Source organism: Malaclemys terrapin, chromosome 11 (genome assembly GCF_027887155.1).
Source record: "Malaclemys terrapin pileata isolate rMalTer1 chromosome 11, rMalTer1.hap1, whole genome shotgun sequence".
Taxonomy (NCBI): Eukaryota; Metazoa; Chordata; order Testudines; family Emydidae; genus Malaclemys; species Malaclemys terrapin.
This window is the reverse complement of record NC_071515.1, coordinates 64853904-64880879: the sequence shown is the minus strand read 5'-3', so window position 1 is coordinate 64880879 and position 26976 is coordinate 64853904. Positions and strand designations below refer to the sequence as shown.

At 39.7% G+C, this 26976-nt stretch overlaps 1 protein-coding gene across 2 annotated transcripts in view; it reads right to left on the bottom strand.

Annotated features, from left to right (window-relative positions):
* The window catches only part of DPP10 (dipeptidyl peptidase like 10), a 399831-nt gene that overhangs the window by 34594 nt on the left and 338261 nt on the right, over positions 1–26976 (bottom strand). For both annotated transcript variants that reach the window (XM_054044799.1, XM_054044800.1), the window contains 7 exons: positions 25886–26006; positions 22045–22199; positions 16516–16613; positions 9980–10103; positions 6707–6745; positions 5445–5552; positions 130–221 (listed from right to left, as the gene is read on the bottom strand). In XM_054044799.1, coding sequence (XP_053900774.1) covers positions 130–221; positions 5445–5552; positions 6707–6745; positions 9980–10103; positions 16516–16613; positions 22045–22199; positions 25886–26006 — 737 coding nt within the window. The remainder of the gene's footprint in view (positions 1–129; positions 222–5444; positions 5553–6706; positions 6746–9979; positions 10104–16515; positions 16614–22044; positions 22200–25885; positions 26007–26976) is intronic.

Here is a 26976-nt window from a genome sequence, read left to right as displayed (position 1 = left end):
TGGCAGTGCTTTGCAAATGAAAAAAAATATTGTTACTTAATTGTATATACACTATTTCCAGTTAAATGGAGTCTATCTCAATAATTCACAGATATGTTGCCTTTGCAGACAAAGAACACTAATACTCACATCTTTTGAGTATTTTCATCATATGCCAGGATTTTGATAACTTCCCAGTTTCCTGATGTCAGGTGTCTCACACTGATTTGTTCAGTTTTAGCCTGCAGAGAAACGGTAAGTATTGACTTTCATCTTACTACTTATGTTTTTCTTTACTTAACGTGATTGTCAGCGCACATCATTACTGATTTACAGCTTTTTAATCTTTTAATGTACAACATAACTCACTTAAATCACAAAACCCACATGCACTGAAAGGCATTGACAGTAAGGATCCTTTCTCCCTCAATAGATTAACTTTTCCCAAGGTAGTAAAATCATGTCAGTTTCTATTGCAATATTTTTTCAATTACCCATACACAATATCGACGATAGAGGTTCTATATTTTATCTAGGTTGGCATATCTTTAATTTTGGTGCAAGTTTGATTTCAGCTAGAGGCTATCACAATACATGCTGAAATTTTTATTATATTAAAAAAAAAATGTTAAACTAACAAATAAGTGTTTTTCTTCCAGAAACGAGAATAAAGGTGCAAAAGGTCAAAGCCAGATCCTTAGTGCAGCAATTCACAGCAGCTGAGGATATGACCCAAAGCTGCAAGGAGCTAAACATAAATAAATATCACCTGTGTTTCTTCAAGATTTGGTTGTCCTTTACTTGCTGGAGTGGCACAAAGAGGCTTAGCCTGACCCTATGCATTCAAAGTGCTGTACAAACATTAGCCAGTTACTGCTGAAAATTTAACTGTATGCTTGTACAGAGCAGAGCACAATGGGACCCAGACCTTGTCTAGACCTCTAGGCATTAACACAATACAAATAAACAACACCAACACTACCACCATCCTGTGAGGTAGGCAGATACACATTTTAATCCCCTTTGTTGCTAACCTAGTAGGAGTCAAGGCAGAGCTGAATGTGGTCCCTAGTATCCACCTGTGTTATTTGCCATTTAAACTATCAGACCCTAAACTTCCAGCCATTAGAATTACGGTATTACAGTAATTCCCAGAGGGAATGGGGTACTGATATTAGTTGGGGCATCTAGAACTATTGAAATGAGTGAGTGAGTGTTTTCTGTCTGCTTAGATGGTAGAGGCTAGAGGACTTTTCATTTATAACAAAGTTCCATCCATGGCAGCAATGAAGGGAGCTCACAGATTCCAAAATAAGCTATGGTTTATATTGCTGATAAGTATTAAACAATATGGCTGTTTTTCAAGGTTACAGCTGTAATACATAATTTATCATGCTTGCTGGCAATTTTTGCCCCAAACCATTTAAATTACTTTTAAATTCTCATACTATGGTAGAAAATACGAACAACTGTATATTTGTACATTTTTTGGGGAAAAAAACTAACTAAGAATTTCCAATAGATATATCACTGGTTCAATCCAATTTTTTAATTAATTTCTTTTCAATATGATATAAATTACTAAAGGTATTTGGGAACATAACACAGATTGAGCACTTTACATGCAACAAGTACATAAGTTGACAGGCTTTAACACTTTTTAAAACAGTGCCCCAGAGAGATTAAATTAGATGCTTTTGATAACCTGATTTGGGTTATGTAATTCACATTTTGTGTAATATCTTTTCTAAAACGTAGCATGAATAAGGTTGATTTAAGATGTTCTAAGCAAAACCATCATATCTCACTAACTGTGCTTCATTTGGATAATCAAACCCCAATGATTAACTGAAACAGAAGTGCATTGATCATTAAAGTTTAATTCTGTGTTATTAGACTTTTATGCTGGGGGCAATAAAACTGCTTAACTTCTCCTGTGTCTACAATGCTTACTTCTGCTTAACATTACCAATGAAAGATCTTAAGTGGGCAATTACACATAACATTCCATTGTTTACTGCAAGTGTTCATGGTGGATTTTGGTTTTCACAATGCTAAGTACCAACCACCTATTTAAAATTCTGCTGAGGCAACTGTTATGCTTCTGTGGCTCTCTCAAAGTGTGACAAATATTTGATATGACAAAAGCCTTTATGTGAAATGGTTAATATAATTTTTATGTCTCCATGTTTGCTTTAGAAATGGACAATCAGATTAATACAATGTGCAAAGCACAGCATATAAACACATTTCCTATCCTTTATTGCCCCATATCAGCCCCATTACCATACAGAGTGTTGCTTACTGATGAATAATGGTCAGTAGATGGAATGTCTGGTTTCCTCGTATATATGTAGATATATATATGTAGATAAAAACTAACTCCAGGGAGCAGCTATACACTAAAAAAACAAATTCATCACTAGTATAAGGTAAACAATTCCACTGAAGTCAGAGTTAGACGTATTCATACTTGTGGTGAATTTGGCCCAAACAATCAGAGGTCTTTGCCACTTTGCAGTTGTATATTCCCCTATCTCCTTATTCTGCTGAATAGGGATGGACTGCTAAGCATTTAATCACATGCTTACATTTAAGGATATGTGTAAGTTCCATTGAAGTCAGTCCTTAAAGTTAAGCATGTGCTTAAGTTCTTTGACGAACATGCATTTAAACATGTGCTTATATGCTTTATTGAATTGGGGCCTGAGTTTCCCCAAAACTTTGGTCAGGTCTAATGAAACAGCCTACAAGTTCACTCCAAACTTTTTATCGGCACTAACATTTAGTGTGACATTACAAGACATTTTTCCTCCATTTTTTTATTATTTCAAATATTTTTGAATGCTACACAGCACCATATAATGGGAAAGATGTCTAAATAGGATTTCCTTGCTTGTTATATTAGTGTAATATTCTCTGATTTTCATGCACATCACTGGTTTATTGAAAGATGGAAGTTTGACACATACACTTATGTTTTCCATTCCAAAATCTTAGGCCACGTCTTCACTGGCAGAGTTAAAGCGCTGTCATGGCAGCGCTTTAACGTGGCTTGTGTAGTCACAGCACAGCCACCTCCACCAGGGAAAATAAACCACCTCCACCAGGGGAATAGCTATCAGCGTTTCCCAGCGCTGGTGCACTGTCTACACTGGCACTTTGCAGCGCTGAAACTTGCAGCGCTCAGGGAGGTGTTTTTTCACACTTTTGAGCAGAAAGTTGCAGTGCTGTAAAGTGCCAGTGTAGACAAGCCCAAGTGATAGATTAAGGTGCAACTGCTCTTTCTTTTTTTCCACACTGCATTGTGAACAACATGCTTTATACTGAGATCAACATGAACATTATCATAAGGGTGTGACGTCAAGGAGCACTGGTATCATGAATGGCTGCTATTTTAATTCCCTAAGGTTCCTTTGAAAATCCCAGCATAAATTGTCCGGGACATGAGCATCTCTCTCCTTGTGTCTTATTGAGATCAGCTGAGCTATCTGAATTAACAGCCCCCTGATTTAAGTGGGAGTTGGAGGAATTCTCAGCTCTAGAACTTAGGTTCAGATTCTCCCAGGGTTTTTGGTGCCTCACTCCTATTGATTTCAATTGCAATGAGGGGCCAAAATCCATTAGAGGATCTGGGCCTTACTTTCTATATTAGTTCACCACAGTCCAAATCCACTGGAACTTCTGGTCACACTGCAAAGCTCATCCTTTGTCCCAGGCTCTTCCCTGGCAGGAAGGATAACCCAAAGAAGTCAAAGTCATTGGAACATGTAGCACTTGGAAGAGGCAGAATTCTACTTTGGTTGAATTTTGGAGGGTTTCAGATTTGGACATTGGTTCCTGTAGGGTTACCATAATCCAGCAAGCAAAAAAGAGGACGGGAGGAGCCCCGCCCCTGTCCTGCCCTAGCCCCGCCCCATCCTGCCCTAGCCCCGCCCCTGCCCCTCCCACTCCCCCCCTCAGAACCCCCAACCCTCCCCCCACTCCTTGTCCCCTAACTGCCCCCCAGGACTCCACCCCCTACCTAAGCCTCCCTGCCTCTTGTCCCCTGACTGCCCCCTCCTGAGACCCTCCCCCCATCCTAAATGGCCCCCTAGGACTCTACCCCCTACCTGTACCCTGACTGCCCCAACCCTTATCCACACCCCCACCCCCAGACAGACCCCTGGGACTCCCACGCCCCATCCAACCACTCCCCACCCCCTGACAGCCCCCCCCCAGAACTCCCGACCCATCTAAACCCCTCTGCTCCCTATCCCCTGACTGCTCCGATCCCTCTCCCCACTCCTGCCCCCTGACAGCCCCCCCCCAGAACTCCCAACCCCCCCCTTGTCCCCTGACTGCCCCCTCCTGGGACCCCTGCTCCTAACTGCCCTCCAGAACCCCACCCCCTACCTAAGCCTCCCTGCTCCTTGTCCCCTAACTGCCCCCACCTAAGACCCCCCCCAAATGCCCCCCAGGACCCTACCCCCTACCTGTACCCTGACTGCCCAAAACCTTATCCACACCCCCACCCCCAGAAAGCCCCCCCGAACTCCTGACCCCCCCCGTCTCTTGACTGCCCCCTCCAAAACTTCCCTGCCCCTTCTCCGACCCCCTGGCCCCCTTGTTGTTGGCCTTTCTTCACCTAATGTCTGGTGAACTTGCTCAGGAACTACCTGAGCTGCTGGGCAGCAGCGGGGGAGGAGCTCCAGACTGCCGGAGCCGATCTGCGATGCAGGGAGGGAGGGAGGGAGGAGGAGGAGCCCTCTCTGGCTGAGTGTCGGAGCCCCATGTAAGTGACACCGTCCGTCCGGCAGCACTATTAGCCGCGCGTGCTCTGCATGGGGGGGAAGTCCGGACATTTACAAATTCCCCCTGGACGCTATTTTTAGCTTAAAAAGCCGGACATGTCCGGGGGAATCCGGACGAATGGTAACCCTAGTTCCTGTGTATGTTTTATCAATTAAATTTTGTGTGTGCACCCAGAGTTCTGGACTGACATTTAAATATACATATATATATACATATATATATATATATATAAAGTAAAATGGGCATTTCTGAAGATTTCCATATTCATATGGAACTTATTGCATTAATACAGAGCATTATCTTGTTATAGAGGATATAGAAAGCAAACAATGTCTCTGATTAGTTCTGGAGACAGGAAGAGAGAATGACTACTGGGTGCTGTGTGAGTGCCTGCTGTTGACAGATCTATTAAACATCTTTGGCACTAGCCTACTATGGAGAGAGAGTTCATCCACCTTCCTGACTACATGGTGCTACAAATGTGTTGTGCAGAAGAGCTGTGGTCATGATAGAGAAAGGGCCATCCCCATTATACATATGTGGAGGCTCTCAAGTGTCTACTGAGGGCAGTCTTTTGTTTGTGTAAGACATCACCAGGGACACCCCTTACCAATATGCCTGGGGGATTATACAAGCACTCCCCAAAAATATGAACTGAAACACAAACTTACCTGAACAATAAGCATGGCTATGTGGTGGAATTCACCCCGGCCACCTTGTTTCACTGGGACTATCGTAAAGAACTTACTTCCATCTTTGGAGAAAACTGGCTCCTCATTCTATAAATATAAAATTGTTTTAGTTGTCTCAAACTGCGTATTAAACTCTCCATCAAATAAGCAGCTTGGATGCCTAATCTGTGGATTGCCATTGCTTACACGAAGATTAAAGAGGTGTCCTTCAACTTTCAGCATAATCGGGTCTATATACTGTGGTAAAAATAGTGGAACTAGAATGGCTAAACCTCAAAGGGTTCTGAGATATGGTTCAATTCAGCAGCTATAAATTCTGATGCTTTTTCAAAACTCTTCTGCCTGAAAATTTGGGCTGAAAATCTCACAAAACTGACTCTCTCTCATGTGATTTTTGGTATTGTCCTCTTTCGTTAGTGTTGGAAATACTAGAGAGTTTCCTTTATGGTGTATGTATAATGAAAGTAACACGTTTTATTGATAATGGTGACAAATGTTGTCTACTGCGTCAATTCAGCAAAACAAACTTGGCTTTAACAGGACTTAAGCCACTGATTCTGAATTTGGATGGACATAAGCACATGTAAGTGCTTTGATGAATCAGTGCCCTACCATTGACTGTTGAAGTGTGTTAAACTTTGCTTGTTATGCATCTCCTAATCCAACATCATATAGAAATGTTAAAGGGACACCGCCTACCATAAAATCATAATTTGTAATGACTTTTTCTTACATACACCTTACAAGATGGAACCTGAAATGTGTTTTAAATAAGTATGTTTCATCCATTTTTGCAATCTGTTGGATTTTTTATTTGAATCTGTGAAAGTGGAACCATTTGCTGACATTTTGGTTCTATATACAATTCATGTGCGTGAACTTTGTTATATTATTTTCAAGCATTCCTCTGGAGCCCTATACAACCTCTTTCCCTTCTACTCTTTTGCATCAGTTTTGAACAGGAGGAAAAAAGGAGTAAAAACATTTTTCTCTGAAAAGACAGCAGATCAGTGCACACAGAAGTCAGATCTGCTGTGCAAGAATACATATGCTATGTTGAATTTTTACAGTCATTTTCCTGATGATCATATGTTATATTAATGTGGGGGTCCTGAAAAGTGAATATTTTATTTTAACAAAAATGTCATTTTACGTTTCATTAAAGGAAATAAAATAATGAGATAAAAGTAACAATAGAAGCAGCTATGCATTACACATTTCAGACATCATTCATACAATACCTGTTTAGAAAGCCACACTTCTGATGTAATCTCATATTTCTAAAAGAGAAGAATTATCTTTATGAAATATATACAGACCAAAAAAAAAATCCTTACATGAATCAAAATGACTCTTTATATTTAATGTTTGTGTCCTGTGTTACAGAACTCTAGCCCAGAGGTTCTCAAACTTCATTACACCATGACCCCCTTTTGACAACAAAAATTACACTACCCCAGGAGGGGGAACTGAAGCCTGAGCCCACCCGAGCCCAGCTGCCTCAGGCATGGGGGCCAAAGCCAAAACCCAAGGGCTTCAGTACCGAGTGGCGGGCCGCCAACCTGAGCCCTGCTGCCCAGGGCTGAAGCCAAAGCTGAGCCTACCACCCAGGGTGAAGCCCTCGGGCTTCGGCTTCAGCCCCAGGCCCCAGCAAGTCTAACATCAGTCCTGGCGACCCCATTAAAATGGTCTTGTGACCCACTTTGGGGTCCCAACCCACAGTTTGAGAATCTCGGTTCTAGTCTTTCCATTGATATTATCCCAAAAATGTATAAATACTTAAAAGGTTAACAGATGATCATTGAATTATAAATACAGCTGTCTTTCTGAATTTCCAGGATAACTAGGGGCATAAGATCTTTTAAAATCCTTTTTTATTAGCAATCAAAAAGCTTTGAACAGACAGGAATATTTGGTTTTTAACGCTAGGCATCATCTGACAACTGGAAATTTGTAGGACCTTCAGCAACATTGGCTAAACAGCCAGCACCAGATTTCTATCATTTGTTTTCATCTGAACATGCTTTTCATGGGTCATAGTTTAGTTTAGTTTAGTTTAGTTTCATGGGTAATAGTTTAATGAATACATCAAAATCTTAGTATCTACAATATCATGCTTCATATAGGGCCATTGCCTTTACACCATATCATACAACCAGGTACTTCATATATCTACCAGTAAAATAATATGGGACAGATTTGCAGCTGGTATGAATTGTCTTAGCTGCACTGAAGTTATGACAATTGACACCAGCTGAGGATCTACCCCTAGAAGTGGGGTCCAATCAACTGAAATTCCAATGGCTATAATAATTTGATCATTTGTTTTGGGAATTGCAAATGAATACTGATAAACTCTTGAGATATTTATAGAAGTTACATATGCATTAGCACTGAAATGGTAATATATGCTGTAAAACATTCTTGCACTGAGGATTTTTCAGTTCACTTAGAAAGCCATGATCTTGTCCCACTGTCACTGAAGTCAATGGCTAAACTTTCCCTTGGTCTACTGGGAGCTGTGACAAAGTGGAAATATCTGTGTTATTTTTTATGAGTATTGTGCATACCTCTGTGTTTGTTTATGTGGGTTACTTGATATGGAGATAGATCAAAATGAGTTTGTAAGAAGGAAACCCACAGGAAACAAAACAATGGCAAAGGTGTTATCATAGCTATCTAAGCTTTGATAACACCTGTCCAGGCTAGACTGCTTTACTCTTCCCAAGGCTAAGCCTAGCATACAAGGGAATCCTAAACCTTAAATATGCTGGCCTCAGGAAGGAGATGGGAGGAAGTTGTCAGCTGCTGCAGGCTGACATAGATTGTCTGCGAGTAAATGTCTGCAGCAAACAGGCTGTTAACTTGTTCCCCAAAGAGAACAAGGGGCACCAAGAATAAGACACATCTACATAGGGGCTTGTGGTGAATGCTAAGGGTAAGTAAGACAGTATGTGTATGGGTCTCTTTGTTGTTTTAAATCCACTTCTCTCAATGCTATGAACCTTTTGGCAAATAAATCCTACTTTGTTTGAAGAAGTTGCTTCTGTGTCATTGCATTTTATTACTATCCACATGATCCCTTCTGGAAGCCATTCAGAGTGGTTGGATCCTTGGGTTTCACCCCAGGAAAAGGGGAGAGGTGGGTATTGAAAGGGGTGCACTTGAGGGACTGGACACAGCTACCCAGGGCCATGACAGCAGCATTTGTATGTTTGAGATTCCCAGTTATGACAGCAGTCAATACGAATGAAATAAATATTTCTGAGAGGTGCTACAGAGCAGTTAGTGTAAAGGTGTTATACAATATTCTTTTCTTTTTCTTGTACACAATCCAATCACACCCTAGCAACAGCCTCCACTCTCCTTTACCTGTCACTTTTTGTGATCCATATGAAGGTGTACATTCACAAATATTTCTGAAGGCACCCAGACATATAAAAAAAGTATAAAGAGGGATGGGTGATGGATGCATGTGTCTTTGGAAATAGAAAGGTATGAACACCCAGTTTCCAGTCCTGTTTTAATAGAACTCAAGGAGATTGTTATCATGGTCTTCAATTCAAGCAGGACCCACCAGGTGTGAAGACATGTTTGTGTGAGGGGAAAATGAGGAACCATGAGTTGTCCTGACCCTTTGGGAAAAAACTTTTATTTTGAAATGCTGCCACATTCTATCACCACACAGAGGCTGCTGTCAGAATCAGCAGCAAAAGCATTAAAATAAACATTCCTTTTGATGAGACTGGCCACTTTTTAGAGCTGTGTTATCATGGCTATATTACAGGATAAAAAGTGAAATATTATTTCAACATTGGGCTCCTGTGGAAACAGCACGTCTTAGCAATGGCTTCTTCTATCTGCAGGAAATTTGGAAACAAAAATTATCTTCTCCACTAAATGTTCTGAACTTTAGCTCCCCTTCACACACCCTTATGACTCCATGACAGTCATCATATGTGATTTCTTTTGAAGCCCACGAAAGCCTCTCCTCGGTCTTCCCAGAAATGTCAATTTCAATAAAAAACAGTGTTATGTTAACCATAAAATATATTGTTTATGTACGATGAGCCTCCGGGGGCTACCCTGCATCTTTCCATTAAATCCATGCAAACCTTTATAGATACTAAGGTCTGGAATGGAACTATGTTGGAAGAAAGAACAGTGACTGGACAGCTGAAAATACCTAAAGGGATACATCTCGCCTCTGCATTAGCTAGCTGTAAAATGCCTGATTTTCAGAGGTGATGATCAACTGAAGTTAAATAATGAACAAAGCATAGGAACTCTGAAAATTAGGTCTCTCGATTTTACTGATTGCATGAAATCATTTCATCGTAAAATCTGGAATTCTATCATTTCATTTATCTCCATGTTATCGGATTATATTTAGTTAGTACTTATGGCATCAAAAGGCATTCTGAAGACTAAATTCCAAGCACCTTTTTCTGGTCATAAGGATAAATATCAGGAATATAATCTGTGAAAGAAAGAAACAAGGACATCTGACTTACCTTGCTACAAGCCCCAGTCGTGGTCTCACAAACCGTAAGAATGGAAATGTTCTGTGGTCTGTTTAACCATCTCACCAGTGTCTTGGTATTGCTTACCCACTTTACCATAGTGATGTAGTATTCTCTGAGGTAAACATACATTTTAAAATATAGTGGTTATATCATTTATATAAGGTCGTGTAATGTTTTAAATTATAATAGTAAGTAAACCAAATCTGGAAAACAAAGCCTGAAGTGAGTTGTTCCCTGTGAAAACATCAGTATTGAGGGATGGAATTGGATACCAAAATGACAAATATATTGGGTCATGGATGCTACCACTAGGAATAGTGGTTATGGCATGTGGCTTGCCTGGGAAGTTTCCTTTAGCAGTTATCTTGCAATCTTTTAAGTAGCTGTGAGCTATATGCACCTTCAACAGCCTTTGTCCCACATGACTATATGCAATAAACTATTCAATGAAGATTTAAATTGTATAAAATACAGATTGTAAATATGTCAAATGACTGCCATATTTAAACTAGTTTTCCAAAAATATATACTGTCCATTTTGACGCTGATCCAGCAAACCACATAAACATGTACTTAACTTTGTGCAAGTGAGTAAGGTCTTTTATGAAATAGAAGAGACTTGTGGTTCGAGCAAAGCACTGAAAGTTAGGTATTGGAAACAAATCAGGACTGTGTCATTGAGTCATGGTCAGAATAAAAGGAGAATCAATTTACCTGCATTCTCCTTTGTCTGTTTAGCGTTAGAAGCAAATAAGTAAAAGGAGAATGTACTCAGAAAACAGAGCTTGCACCTGAATTTTCCTAGACTAACCACATGTGTTAATGAATGCATTTGTTTTTAAAAAATAGTCTGCAAACTGCAGTATTTCTTTGCCAGATGCTTCTCTCACCTGGACATATAGCAGACATCAAACTAAGAGAAACAATATTCTGCACAAACACTTAATCCCTGCCTCACAAAAAAACAAACAAACCAAAAAAACCCACCCACCATTGCTTTGCAAGTTTGTGGGATTATTTTAAAATGCCACTGCCACAAGTACTCCTGTTCTTTTTACTGATACACTGTAAGTATTCTATGCAGGGACCGAATGAAGAGAAATCAGACACTGTATCACTGTTAGTCGACTTTCACTGTAGCAAATAACTTGTACTACCAGACAAACTGTCCATCCCCAGACATGTTTGGCTCAGCAAAGGAGTCCAACACACAGATTTTAATGGCACAGAATATCTACCTACCTCCTACTGAAACCCTGTTATGCTGTCAAACTAAAGATGTTACTAAGAAGGCCTGTTGCAGCTTGTCATCACAAAGAAACTTGGCATGCTTGCTTCAATTCACTGCTTATGACAGCTAACACCTTCTACAGTCCAGCTGAGAAATGCTCAGCATTGGACTTAAACAATGTGTCTAGAAATTCAGTCCCACTTTAAACCCCTCGGTTTGTTAGCTTGCACTTAATTAGTTTTTTAATGTAGTTTTGATGGAAGCTTCATTACTTGTTAACAGTTGATATTTATTATAGAGTCAAAAGACATCTCACTACATCATGGATGGCCAATTGGTAGCCTGTAGGAAAGTTTTGATGCTGCACACAAAAGATAATGGGCCCAGGAAAGCAATGCAGATGACCCAGGTCTGAATTTGACCCCATATTTATGGCATGTGGTAGAATAACTAAATCGGCACACCTTGCCTGGGACTATCCTTCCCTGTTTTTCCACCTGACTCCAGGTGATATGGATGTTCTTCCAGAGTGTGATCTGACATGCAGACTGGAACTAGTGACTAGGGGGTTAGTATTTGTATTTTGAATATTTAATATCAAACCACATCAAACCAGTGGTTTAAACCAAACCATAAAGTAACCTTCCAACAAATATCATGTGAACCTAGGATTAATTGTACTTCTAGTTCACTATACATGAAAAAATTACAGACCATTTAAAAATTCTTTTAATTTTCTTATCTGCTGACAAAAACCAACTACTTTCAAAATTCACTACTCTATGACCTGTTTATAAAGGCTCCCCCCTACATGTGTCTTTCTGGAATTATAAATTGATGGTGCACAGTATTTTGACAAGCTCCAAGTAATGCTTACCTGTAGTACATATTCCTGGACTTGGTTGAATCTATGGGTGGGAGGGATAGCTTAGTGGTTTGAGCATTGGCCTGCTAAACCCAGGATTGTGAGCCCAATCCTTGATGGGGCCACTTAGGGATCTGGGGCAAAGATCAGTACTTGGTCCTGCTAGTGAAGGCAGGGGGCTAGACTTGATGACCTTTCAGGGTCCCTTCCAGTTCTATGAGATAGGTATATCTCCATATATTTTATTTTTATGTTTTTATTTTTTATTTGTATCTATCTATCACATACACAAAAAGAACATTAATAAAGTTTCAAAGTCAAGCATTCAAAAATGTAAAAAATGCCATAAATAAGGTTGCCTGAGCGACCTTAATTTGGCCTTCTGGGGCTAGATTCACAAGGGGTACTTAGCAATTGCAATGTCTCATTGTTAGGCATCCTGCTATCTAGTACAGTAACTCCTCACTTAATGTTGTAGTTATGTTCCTGAAAAATGCGACTTTATGCAAAATGATTTTAAGCAAATCCAATTTCCCCATAAGAATTAATGTAAATAGGGGGGTTAAGTTGCAGGAATTTTTTTTTTCGCCAGACAAAATACATTATATACATATACAGTATAAGTTTTAAACAATTTTAAACAAACAGTTTAATATTATAAAGCTTGGTTGAGGTGGTGGAGTAAGAGGGTGGAATATTTCCCAGGGAATGCCTTTCTGCTATCTGATGAACTAGCACTCGGCTGAGCCCTCAAGGGTTAATACGCCATTGTTAATGTGGCCTCACACTCTCCAAGGCAGTAGGAGGGAGGAAACACAATAGATACAGGGCAGTGGCTGCAAACACTTCCCTGCAAAAACTGAACATGATGATGAGCCCATGCTATCCAGCTGGAGCACACCACTCCCTCCTCCTGACAACACATGCACGGCTGCACAGGTGTTGACTTTAGGATGACCAGATGTCCCGATTTTATAGGGGCAGTCCCGATTTTTGGGTCTTTTTTTTAAAATATAGGCTCCTATTACCCCCCACCCCGTGTCCTGATTTTTCATATTTGCTGTCTGGTCACCCTAGTTGACTTTCCAAAGTGCTGGGGGATGCATGCATGAGTGAGAGAGAGAGAGACGTTCATTGCCCCTTTAAGTACGCTGACCACACTTCAAGTACATTGCCCTTAAATTGCCCTTAAATTGCATTTAAGCAGATCAGACAGTTCAGACAGGAAACAACAGCTTCTTGCAAGCTCCCTCCCCCTCTTCTGTCCCGGATCCCTGTGACTGTCTCCTCCTCCACTTTGTGGAGAGGGGGTATGGAGCTGGGGGGGCAGAAAGAGGGGGACATCCTGACATCAGCACCCCTCTCCTCCCATCCCAGCAAGCAGGAAGCTCCCAGGAGCAGCTCCAAGACAGAGGGCAGGTCAGGAGCAGCACGGTGGTGGGTGGGGGCACCTGGACTGCTGCTGGGCAGCTGCTGAGCCATATACCTTACAGGGAATTTAGGGGAGCTGATGGGGGGGCGGCTGCTGGCCGCCCCTGGTTCTAATCCCTACAAGGAGGGGCTGCTCTTCCAGAGAATCCTGCAAACAGTGGACAAAGCAGGCAGCTGCCAAATGAAATTATAAGGGAGCATGGCACAACTTTAAACAAGCATGTTCCCCCTATTTTCAGAAAGATTTTTACCCCGAAAGTTCTATTTAAAAAAAATCCCTAAAGGTGAACCAAACTCTAGAGAATGTTTAAAGGCTCTCATGACCCTTTTTTTTGAGAAACACCTTGCTGATCTTATTACAAATGGGACTGCAAAACACTGATTGCTGAAACAAGTTAATACTAGCAGGGGTCGGCAACCTTTCAGAAATGGTGTGCCGAGTCTTCATTTATTCACTCTGATTTAAGATTTTGCATGCCAGTAACACATTTTAACGTTTTTAGAAGGTCTCTTTCTATAAGTCTATAATATATAACTAAACTATTGTTGTATGTAAAGTAAATAAGGTTTTTAAAATGTTTAAGAACCATCATTTAAAATTAAATTAAAATGCAGAGCCACCTGGACCGGTGGCCAGGACCCGGGCAGTGTGAGTGCCACTGAAAATCAGCTCGCGTGCTGTCTTTGGCACGTGTGCCATAGGTTGCCTACCCTTGTGCTAAAGCGTCAGAATCATTAAACAACCCTTCTGCCTTAGAAAAGACCTGCCCAACCCTTGGCTTCTCTCATGTTTTTTTATGTGCACATATGACTCAGATTGACAAACATTCAGATTACTTGAATTTAGTTACAGATCACAACTTTCAAATGATGCTTGACTCATATCTATGTAAACTTTCTATTTTCCATAACTAGGGCATTAAAATTGATTTTTCCAGGCTTTCACAGCCTTGCTCTGGTTTCCATGATGCAACAGCAGAATGGATTTTTTTTAACTGAATGTATCCCAAAGAGAACAGAGAATGTTAACATTAGTCTTAGTAAAGCTACAGTGAGCTTCACACCAAAGACTCAAGCTCTGGGAAGTGAGTCCCTGTAGGACCACACAGGACAGTCTGTGAATTCAGTTGTTGCAAGCCTGACAGCTCAGGATGGAAAGAAAGACTGAACAATGTCAATATCCATTCAATTAATTCAATTTTGTTTTACTCTGAGAGAAATAGATCACTTAAGGAGCAAGAATGAATTTGCAAAACCTAGAGCAAAACCGGTAAATTTATGTGCTTCTTTTTTCTTTTCTTGAAGATTTCTCCATTGTATATAATTGATACTTTCACTGGCTTTATAAAATTTAAAGAACTATTTTAATCCATTTTATTTAAGAGTCTGTTCTCCAGTTTTTTTGTTTATTGGTTTTTTTTTTAGTTCTTTTAGAAGGGTGTATGCTATTGCTTTCACCAGTGAACAGTTAGCAAACATTCGGTATGTGTTCTTGTCTTTCATAAAAAGCTCCATTTTCAGAGAGAGAATCTATTTTCAGCAAGCACAGTCCATTCAAAATCATTCCTTTTATCAAAACAGTAAGTATTCATGACAGCATGCACAACTGACAGGAGCTGATTCACCCTGAATTATTACCATAGGACTCTGGTGTAGCTCTATTGATGTCAATGAAGTTATACCAGTATGAAACTGTGATAACTCAGTCCCATAGTGTTAATGTCATGGCCATTTTGAAGAACCATTAAAAACCGTAAAACTGTTAAGGCTTGGCAGGAACTGCAGAAACAACAAAGTATATTCCCTGTTTTTTTGGACTAGTGGTAACATAATTCTTTATCTCATTTACCACCTTTTAGCTGGAGATCTCAAACTATTTTAATAATATTTAAATAAGTCTCAGACTGTTCTATGATGAAGGGCAAGGTGATGATACACAGTGAGTGCCTCCCTTACCTCTAGAATGCAGTCAACTCTGTCCAATAGCACTAAATAGCATTGCCTAACAATGTAGGGCAGGAAGTGAAGTGGAATATCATAGCCAGCTGAAGCTGCAATGGGAATTTAGGCTGGCAGAATATAATGACATACATTGGAATTTGTCTAGAAGACTTTAATTAAAACTCTCCTATCCTTAAAGAAAGTTCCAAAAGATCTTTAATAAGCACAGGGGGTCAGGAACTCAGCTTTATGCCTCATGCAAAAGACAGTAACTTCAGCAGGACAATTCCTGGCAGCACCATGCTGTCACTACTTTGTACTGACTCAAAAGGAAGAGGAGTCACACCTGGTAAAGCATCTCCCTATTTCCTGAAGCAACTACTTATGCCCAGAGATCTCTCTACCAAGCATTGACAAAATCCAACACAGCCTAGCCTATGTGATCTGACAGGATCACAGCTTAGTTTATGTGATTTGCTTGGATCTGACAGGCAGCAGGAATAAACTAAATCTTTTATGTCTAATGATTTGAAGAGATCCTAATATATCACTCTACATTTTAAAAAAAGTTTATTGAAAATTTATTTATTTTATTTATTCGTAATGCACTCATTGTTATATTTTCCAGGCGCATCACAGAAACTGAAACCAACTTTGCCAGCAAGTGGGAACAGGGCAAACAAATGGCATAATTCAGTTCTACACTGACCTCAAGCAAAATCTCTGTTCACAACCCTCTGCCCTCTACCGTTTGTCTAGAATCTTAGCTCCCTGATGATAAATACCTAGTGCAATAAATAACTAAATCAAAAATGAATTTGGGCTCTGAAGGATCTCAGAAAGGTTCACATTCTAGATCCTTGGGACTTCCACTAAGGATGCCCATCCCACGGAGTTCTATTCTATTCAGGTTCTTATACTATGCCCATCACCATGCTCAGCCCTGGGGTGAAGTTCAAGAGCTTTGCAGTTACATTGAGCTTTTGTGTTGGTGTATAAAGGAAGAGATGGTCTCAGAGGCAGTCATGAGTTTCACAAAACAATTAAATTCCATACCTTGATTTAAAGCTGTCAGGCGGCATGAGTTCCAGTGTATGTGTTGGTCCATATAGATTGACAACAAACAGCTTTATCGTTGGGTTGGTTTGACCTGCCTTTGAAAAGAAAAAAAGAAAGTAGAAATTTTAGCATGTAACATTGGAAATACTGACAGCTAAATATACTTAAGGAATACATATATTTCAATATGTTTCAATATGTTTTTCATAACCTGAAAACCCTTAAAGCGATCTTCAATTGAAAACAATAAAATTCTGTCTCACTATCTCCCATGAATTGCTCAGTCACGTCAGCTACACACTTGAAAATGTAGTTCAAACCCCAAAGTACTGATCACTTACTATCCATCATGCTGCTATTCACTGAAGACGGATACCGTAATGCAAAAAAATTGACCAGTCACATGACAGTAATTGGGAAAGTATTTTGTGAGTTCTGTATGTAGGTGGAAATCCCATTAACATTTTATCAGAATTGTGCATGTTCAAAGGCAGAATATACCCCGTGGTGTTTAGGACTTAGGGCTTGTCTACACAGCAAAGCACTTTAGAGGGCTGTGATTTGTAGAGCGCTCTAATGTGATGAGTTCTAGCTACCCTATGCAAACCATGATGGTGTGCTCTAAAAGGTATCTAGTTTGCATTAACATAGCCCTGTTAAGAGCCTGCCAGCAGGATCTACATGGGGCAGTTAGATTGCAACACCTTAGACTGCTTTACAATCCACACCCCTCTAGAGTGCTTTGCTGCATCGTGTAGACTAGCCCTAAGATTCCAGAATGTAAGACCATGTGAAACTTGTAGCATGAACATGCATACATGCCAAGAAAGCACAGCTGACATTCTTTCTTGTTGGGTAGTTAAAATCCAGTTTAAATGAGCTTTGTAATAATGTTCTAGTAATAGATCTAATATTCAAATGTGTACATTCATGCTAGGGGACAGCCAAGGAAGAACCATTAGGATCTCACACGTCTCTAAAGACTGCTGCTGACAAAAGGGGAACAACCAAAGAGAGGGTGATAAATAGGATTGGTGGTGGTGAATGAAATGTCTGGGGGAGGAGAGGAAGGTAGATCAGATGGTATTCTGCACCTTCAAATATTTTGAGGTTCACATTATCAGTAATATATATATTACTCAGATCACTGCCTATCACGGTAATGAATGTTGTCTCATTGTTTCCTTGTGCTCCTCCATCTCTGCCTGTTGTAGTCACATGTTGTCTTTTGTCTTGCATTTAGATTTAGATTGTGAACTCTGGGGCAGGGAACATCTTTTTACTCTGTACCTGTACAGCACCTAGCACAGTGGAGTCCTGATTCATGACTGGATCTCGGAGGCACTACCACAATAAATAAATACTAGATTGTAAAATTTTATACGATTTTGTAAAATAAAATAATTAAATATCTATTTGCAGATTGCCTGCTTCTGAGTAGCTCTGAAATGCTCAGTTAATTTGGAGTGGTAATTGGACTCCTGTTTGCATTTTCCACAAATTTAAAATCATATCCTCTTTTCAGTTTTACAGACTAAAATGGATTTTAGATCTGGATAAGGTTTTTTTATTCTGGGATCAAGCTACTAGATATCTATGTGGATTCACTCAATAGCTGCTAGAACTGTTAAAACATGTCTTATTAGAATCATTCATGGCTTACTATTGAGCCTGTGTTTCACACAGAAATAAATGTAGTTCTCCTTAAAATAGCATCCCTAAAGTAATCTTGTGCTGGATAATCATCTTGTTGAAAAAAGGATACAGATAATTTAAGGTAAATGGTAGGGAGCTAGGGAAGAACAAATCTTCATTGGATTTCTTCCCAATTTTTTTTTTTAGGGTGTGGGGAAGAGTCCCTCCCTTCTCCCCCCTCCCCCCCCGAAGAACAGGTCATATGCCAAGGTCATAAAGACTGAGGATCCACAGGAAGTCAAGACCCTGTGTGTGATGTGCTGTACTTCAATCCACGGCCGCTCCAGAGCTCCATTACAGGATCTTCCCATTTCCATTCTCTGGCAACATATCCCCAGTAGAGCTTCTCATGGTGGTGACCATCACCAGAGTCTCCTTACTCTCTTCAGGTGGGTTGTGTGTGGGGGAAAGGAATCAGAAAGTTGAGTAATGTTAAGTTTGGGCTCCGCAGGGCCAGTGGGTAAAGGCTGTAAACCCCCTTAATCCTGCCCTACTCCCACCTTGCCCCACCCCTCTCCACTGTGCAGATTCCAGGACCCACAGAGAGTTTTCCAAGGAGCCCCAGGGAAGCAGAAGAAGAGGCAACGCTGCTGCAGAGGACTTCCTGTTCATGCAGAATGGGCAAAATTATTTGTGGGTCAAGAAAAAATGATCAAACCCACAATTTTTACCACTTCTAGTTAAAAACTAGCTTGTGTACGCTTGGCTCATTGTAAGAATATTTACAGATCCAGTGTGGTCTTTAAAACATGCCTCGCTGAAATACCAACACACATTTTCTTTGGAAACTGCACTTATCTCATCACATTTCTAGCCCAAACCTGATGTCCGCCCATATCTAAGTGGTGCAGGACAGGAGACAAGTGTATGTGTGAACCAATGATAGGCAAACATGAAATTTAGAGGATCACTTCGGTTGAGTCTCTAGATGTTCATGTGTCCGCAAAATTAGGGACTGATCTTTGAAATACAAAAGAACATGGGTAACTTTCCTCATCTGAGTAGGTTCCATTAACTGCAAAGGGATGACTCATGTGAGTTATGGTGCATAGGTGTGTAACTGAAGGTTTTAAGGGGAAATATTTTGTGTGAGATTTTGAGTCCTTTCAGCTTCCAGTGAGGTCAGAAATGCCACCAGAATGGCTTTCCCACACCTCCACTTCTGGCAAGAACTGGGAATTGAAACAGCAGTGACAATGAAAAATATATACAAAAACTTTACACTGGGTGTTTTTGTTTGTTTGTTTGTTTGTTTTAAATTAAAAAATGGTTCACTCTACCTCTTTGTCAATGGATTATATCATCCATTATATGCTCCTAGGTGGAAAATGTAATGCACATTTAATTCCAGGCATGTCAACCCTACAGATGTCCTAATTCTGTTACCCTTACTCGTACTTATTCCTTTACACTCCACAGGATTATTGCCTTGAGTAATTACTACTGTGTGTGAGTAAGGATTGCAGAGTCAGATCCCAAGTGAGCAGGTCACAGTTTCTGCATGATGTAAAGTGAAATCCTGTGTTAAACAACAACTTTTATCTATCCATGTTGCCTAACCACAAGCTTAATTAATAAATGATGTTTAACTGGAAGCTAAATTGTTATTGAATAGACAAATTAAATGAAGATAATGTTTTTCATTAATGAGATTACTGAAATAATATTGTGCATCTCTTTTGTGCTGAATTGCTAATGCTTTGAGATTTTTCACTTCTTTGTAGTGCTATTTTTTTTTATTTTAAAGAGTTCCTTGTATATTTTTTCTTGGTTGATTAATTGCTTTTAGCCATCAAAGCTGACAGAATTGTGTGACTGGTGCTCCTAGGTGCTATACTACAAATACTAAATAATAAAAATAATTACCATCCTAGATTGCTGTTTCTTAAGAAAATCATAGGTATTTTTAAGGTCTGATCTTACTTCCTTTAAAGATAATGGGTCAACTCCAATTGATTTCAATTGGAGAAGAGTCAAGGTTAAAATTTTCAAGACTACTTAAGTGACTTAGGAAAATCAATGGGACTAAGGCCTGGTCCCCACTAACCCCCCACTTCGGACTAAGGTACGCAAATTCAGCTACGTTAATAATGTAGCTGAATTCGAAGTACCTTAGTCCGAACTTACCGCGGTCCAGACGCGGCAGGGAGGCTCCCCCGTCGATGCCGCATACTCCTCTCGCCGAGCTGGAGTACCGGCATCGACGGCGAGCACTTCCGGGATCGATCCCAGAACATCGATTGCCTGCCGCCGGACCCTCCGGTAAGTGTAGACGTACCCTTAGACTTCTGCGTGCCAAGTCATTTATGAAAATGGGACTTAAACGCTTTTGAAAATCATACCCAAATCTTTAATCTATACACTGAACTATTGCTACTTTCTTTAAGTTTTGAATGTTTAAGATTTTTTTATGAGAATCCCTACCTACTGCACATTACGCTGTTTTGGTGTTTCAGCAATCACTGTATGTCCTTCAAAGAAGCCAGCTCCCATTCTGCATATTTGCATTTTACTGCATAGAATTCAACAAGGAGAGGCCAAAACCAAACTAACAAAGAAAATCTTCCCCTTTAAGAAGGCTTCCAAATTAATGCCCTTGGTTTTCTTATTTTTCTAGGAGGCAGATAAGCTTTCTCCATTTCCCTTAGGCATCAGATTGGGGAAGCAGCAGCTTAACCAAGTTTCTAAGGCTTTTACCTAAGTGAAACCAAACTCATAGTCAGAAAACAAAGTCACTAAGGCCTAGGTCAAGCTAGTGTCCTGAAGTCAGAGTGGGCCTGCAGCCCATAGCAACCAGCATGGCTTCCAGTCTTTTCTCTCTCCTCCTCAGCTTCCTTTTCCTGTTTATGCCCCCAGGGTGAGCTAGGGTGCCTCTTGATTGTGCCCAGGCTCTTTTGACTGTAAGCTGCAGATTGTCCCTTAAAGGGGCCATAGACCCTGCCACAGTTACTTACATTTTGTTGCCTCTCACAGAGTTAAAAAATAAGCCAGTATCTGTATATTGAACTTAAGCAATACACGTGAGATACAGATAAAGTAGTATGGTAGCTGGAGCCCAGCAAAGAGGCTCCCACAGGTTTAGGAACTCAATATATGGAGTTAACAAAGGTAAGTGAATATGGAAACTTTGAGCAGGGGAACCTTGAGGTAGCAGGAGAGGGTTTATGGAGAGTAAACAGGAAATTAGGAGGATTCTAATTCTGGTATCAGAGAGTCTCATGTTTAGACCTGCAGATCTCTCCTCATCACAAAAGATGGGCGCTCCTTATCCACATTTTTGAACCTCACTGAAAGGTTTGGTTCTGTTCAGTTTAAAGACTTGGGGAAGGTTCATATCACGGCTTATTTTATCCAACCAAGGCCTCTCACCCGTGTTAATAATACCATCGTTTGATGAAAAGTAGCAGTCAGATACTCGGATACTCTGTATTATCAGAAAACTGTTATGCTTTATCCATCTATATAAATGCAGCTAAACACTCACTGCTGCCTGCAGCTACTCTGTGCTGTTCAAAGGCAATTCTGGCAGCATTTTTTCTTGACTCCTTCTGATCATTTCATTCTTCATTCAAAAGCTGTAGCGTATACCAATCATAAATTAGCATGAAACAGACTGTATGTCCCATCCTGACCTAATGGTTTCTGTCTAGCAAAAAACTTTATAACCCTATTTGAAATAGCATAACTCTGAATGTTATTCCCCATACTGCCACATCAACACAAGCAGCTTCTTTTACTATGTAGAAACAGTCCTTCAGTAATGCAGAATGCTATCAGTCGCTTCATTGAACCGCGCACAAGGGCTGTAGATTGCACTTAGACTTTACTTACCTTAGGATATGGATAGTGCTTTCCTTTGGGATACAGACCTCCAGTAAACCGAGGAATAACCATGTTTGGTACCAAAGTGTCATTTATCATCAGGAATGCCAACCTTTCTCCATCCGGGGACCACCAGTGGGCAACGTGAGAGTGAAGAAGCTCCTCTGAAACAGATGCATATTCTTGGAAATTCATAGAAGTAACTGTTGTGTGATTCAGATTACCAACTCATTCATTTACATTTGATATAATTTCTATGCTTTGTTGCAATGCAGCTGTTGTAATTATAAAGAAATATTGAACATTATCCTAGACTGAATTGCCTGAATATTAAGGTCGATTATAAGCTAAATTATGAGTTTTTACTCAGACAAGAATTCCCAGTTATATCAATGGAATTACCTGCATAAGTGAGATGATTATTATTTCCTTATGTTTAGTCCTAATATCATTCTATCCATTTTTAAATTCTTTTTGTAAATGATTTGCATCAATAGAATTGAAAGGCATTTAAAGGCATTTTTAGCACTAGTATCATTCTATCCAGTTATTTATGTTTTATTCTTTAATTTGGGGACAACCTTCAGTTTTATTGAATCTCATTTTGCATGAAATTTTGATTTGGGGGGAGTATTCTGTTTTGGAATAGATTTCTTTCTTTCTTTTTTTAAATTACCAAATTCCCAGCCAAATGAAAAATCCAGTTCCTGCCCAGCACTAGATCTGACTAATTTAGCTCTTACTTTTAGTCTGTGATCAGACTTTGATTTTGTTTAACTAGCTAATTTACTATTTGTACTTTTTCAGCGAACACTGTGTTGTACACAAAATTCAGCTGTGTGTCTGGAAACCAAAATTTGGAGTATTCACAAGCTGTCCACTCAGAATATTCACTAATTGCTGTTCACTTGTGATAGATTGCCTGAGTTACAGAATATTCTTTCTGCTCCCTGCCTGGATAACTGAAACCTTTTTACACAGGAAAACAACAGATAATGAATGATGAACATTCATATAGCAAACATTTTTGTTTGTTCTAAAACACCAGTGTTTGCATTTAAATAAGGATATTCACACAAAGAATAGATACTCCCAAATACTTCTGTAAACCAATGCCCAGGAACATGAGTATTTGTGAATTGCAAGTGAAAAAGTCACAAAAATAAGGTCAAAATGAGCAGCTATTAAATTCATCTGGATGTCCATTAATATAATTGTGCAGTATTCAATTAGCTATATGCCTGATGCCACCACGCAATATTTCATCTATATCTACTGCTTGCAGAGTACTGCTTAAATTAACAAGTTACCTAGGAAAGAAGAAAAGAGTCAGAATATGCTCTGGGGATTTGTGCCTAGAAAAACCCCCATGTGCACCCCCTCACAACTGTTAAAGAGATGGTGTGTGTGGCAGAGGGAAACAGCTTCTTCCATTCCACCATAGCCTATTCCTAGGAATCTATGGAGACCGCTCTCTGGGAGCAGGACCTGCATCAGAGCTATGGGGCAGGGATTGGACATCTTGAGAATGGGTGGAATCGCTTGAGAGTGGCCACACAGAACTCACAGGCCCCCAAGGCTGTATAACCTTTGCTGGATATAACCTGATCCACAGAGTCCCCTCCGTGGAGGGGGAGCCCCTCACAAAGTGGCTTCCAGTGGCTGTTCTGACAGGGATTAACAAGGAGCAACTGAAACGGTAAACTGGAAATACAGGACCTCTGCATTAGTGTGTCTAGCTTCCTTCATAGAGGAAAAGTCGTGGCCTTGCTGAAAATCAACCTCCATGATTTTTGGAGAGGTTAATGGGCCTGATTTCCAACCCTACATATCCATTTGCAGGAAAAATTGCACATATGGATACAAACATGTATTTGCTGGTGCAAACCGTCATATGAGCGTACGTCCTAGTGAGTTTTGTGAATGGAAATTCTAACACCTCTGAGCGCACAGGTGCTGGAATTGTACAGTGTATATTCAAAGCATGGACACATGTATGTGCATGCGCTATTTTATATACAAATGTGCAAAGCTCAGGTAGAGTATCAGTGGGAAATGTAACATTAATATGTGCATTTTCAACTAGTTACTTCTCTTCCTTAAGCATTAAAAGACAGGGTAAGAAATATAAATGATATGTAAGAAAGTAATTTGTACTGTCAACAATTCTATTTATCTTTAATTAAAAAAAATTGTTTCTAAAAATGCACGCCAAATTATTTATAACAGATAATTTTCTGATATGCACAATCAAGTTGAAATTGAAAAATGCCACATTGGCATGGCATAAATGACAGAAATTGGTCTTGTTACTCTTTAGTTACTGTATACAAATACTACAAATACCGAGGCCCTTTGCAGTCAATATACTCAGGTAATTTTAACATATTTATTTATCTCACAGTATCTGGTCTTAACAATAGGTGCAGCTTTGCCATAAGGATCTACAAGAGCATTAGAATCTCCTACTTCATTCTCTATTAACTAAGAACCAGATTTTGTAATCCTTACTTATAGTCAGTGTTTCCTTAGCCATAAGTGATGTGGCAGGCTGGCACAGTCATAGGAAAGAGATCTTGGCCACTGTTACATGCCAGAGCTCCAAAGTTTGTCTGTTAGCAACTTCACCCCAGTCCCCCCTGAAACCTGACTTTTTCTTTTCCCCAGTTTCACTCATCCTACAATGCTATCTCTTAATCTTGTGAATTGTTTCACTCACTACTACACTACCCACAAGTAAGTATATTTGAGTAACCTTTACCAATGTTTAGTATAGTCCAATTGACTTGACCAGGGCTTCTCTTATGCTAGACTTCACCTAGTCATTAGGTGGAGGCTCCCTCTCCCTCAGGCTGACCTCTAATTACTCCCCGGGGTGCATACTGCCCAGAAAAGACTGGAGAATTGGCAGAGCCATAACTTTGTCTGCTCAATGTGCTGAACAGCAGAGCTGGCCAGCTGCCTGGGTTAGAGGGTAGGAAGGAATATACTGCACTCTGTAAAGGGGAGCAGTGTGAATCTGGAGATTTCCAGGAGTCAGAATTATCTTTGGCACAGTGCAACTCCACACTGCCCCCAATTCAGAGCATATCGCGCAGGCTACCGTCTTGTGAATATGTGCAGTTCACCCTAAGGTTAGCAAAATTTGACCCAAAGTTGCCTAGCAAAATGTTGAATAATCATGAATGTGACCCAAGCAATACTTTGTTTTAGCAAAAAGGTGATCTGCTCTGTCAGATTTAATTAACTTTATATGGTTAAATACACCAATTTATATGCAATCATATTAGATTTGCAGTATCTCAACTGCATTTAAAATGATCTTCCATGCTAAAAATGCTCTTCTCCCTGGTTTTGAACTTCACTGACCTATTAAAATACTTACAAAACATTAATGGAATCCATTAAAACCTGAGGTGGGTAATCTTTTGAATACAGACAATTAAACCTCTATAGAATGTAAATTACCATTCTTATTTCAGAGAGTCCATTTGAGCTCGGGTTTTCAAAGAAGCATAAGAGTATATCTGCACAGCAACTAGACACCTGCGTCTGGACCATGCCAGTCGACTCAGTCTTGTGGGGCTTGGGCTGCGGAGCTTTTTCATTGCTCTTTAGCCCGCACTCTGGGGACCCTCCCCCACTCTAAAAATATAACTATATGCAAATGAGTCAATATAAAATATGAGCTAATGCAAAGATCTGAAGGCAATTTTGCAAGAAAATAAGAAGAGAAAAAGCAAAATAGCTTCAGACACCATTGTCCTGGAATGAATAGTTTTCTCCTGTAGGTTTTGTACAAGAATCTCTTCCCTGTATTAATAAATAGCTATATATATATCCACCTTACCTTCATAGAGCCAGTCTGCGATTCCATTAAAAATGATTCCTTCTTTTCCTGAGGATGTCAGTCGCAATGAGCTACTCTTTACATCAGGTTGATAGTAGATGTTATTTTCAAAAATATAAATCTAGATTAAGTAAAAGAGATAAAGGGGGGCAATAACATGTTGGTAGACATAAATGAATGTTTTCATGCCAGTGATAGAAATACAATTTCCATGGTTTCAGAACAGTCTAAAGAATAATTCATCATAATTTTCATTGAAGATCTCTTTAGATTTTCTGGTATTATCAATTTCTAAGAAACTTTTAACATTCTTGTGGCTCTGAATCCTTTCTTTTTAACTATTATGCCAACTCAAATATTTCTACTCCCTTTAGCAAATTTTCTCACAATCTCCAGAACCACCACTGTAAAGAGGCTAAACAGTCAAATTTTATTACAATTAACTAGATTATGAAATATTTTGTTAGTCCCATTTTTATCCAGCACAAATATCTTTATTTTCATCTATGAAAATAGATATAGCTGTATAGATATAGATTACAGATATAAATTACGGATATACATCACTGGTGTAATATTACAGATGGGAATTAAGTGAAATAAGAATGAGACCAAGAAACTGAGTACTGTTTGATTCTCTGTATGCTCTTATACCATGCACCTCACTGGTATGTGAACATCTTACACGTCATGCATGTGACGAAGTGGGTATTCACCCATGAAAGTTCATGCTCCAATACGTCTGTTAGTCTATAAGGTGCCACAGGACTCTTTGCTGCTTTTACAGATCCAGACTAACACAAGATCTGATATCTTACACAATGCACATCATAATAATGACCCTCCTATTGTAAAGTTTGGTTTCCTTATTTTTTCTCTGTAGATGTTTGGGAAGAATTTCTCTTTACTCATTTTTCTTCCCCTCTTTTCTTCTTCTCTCCATTATTTTCATCCCTCACTCTTCAATGGCAAGGAACCAGTGAGGACACAGACAGAAATTAGAATCTTTTGGCAAGTGGCTGCAATTTTAACTTCAAATAAGATATCTTCTGCCAACAATTTGTCCCAGCAGCAATGAAAAGGGAGATGGC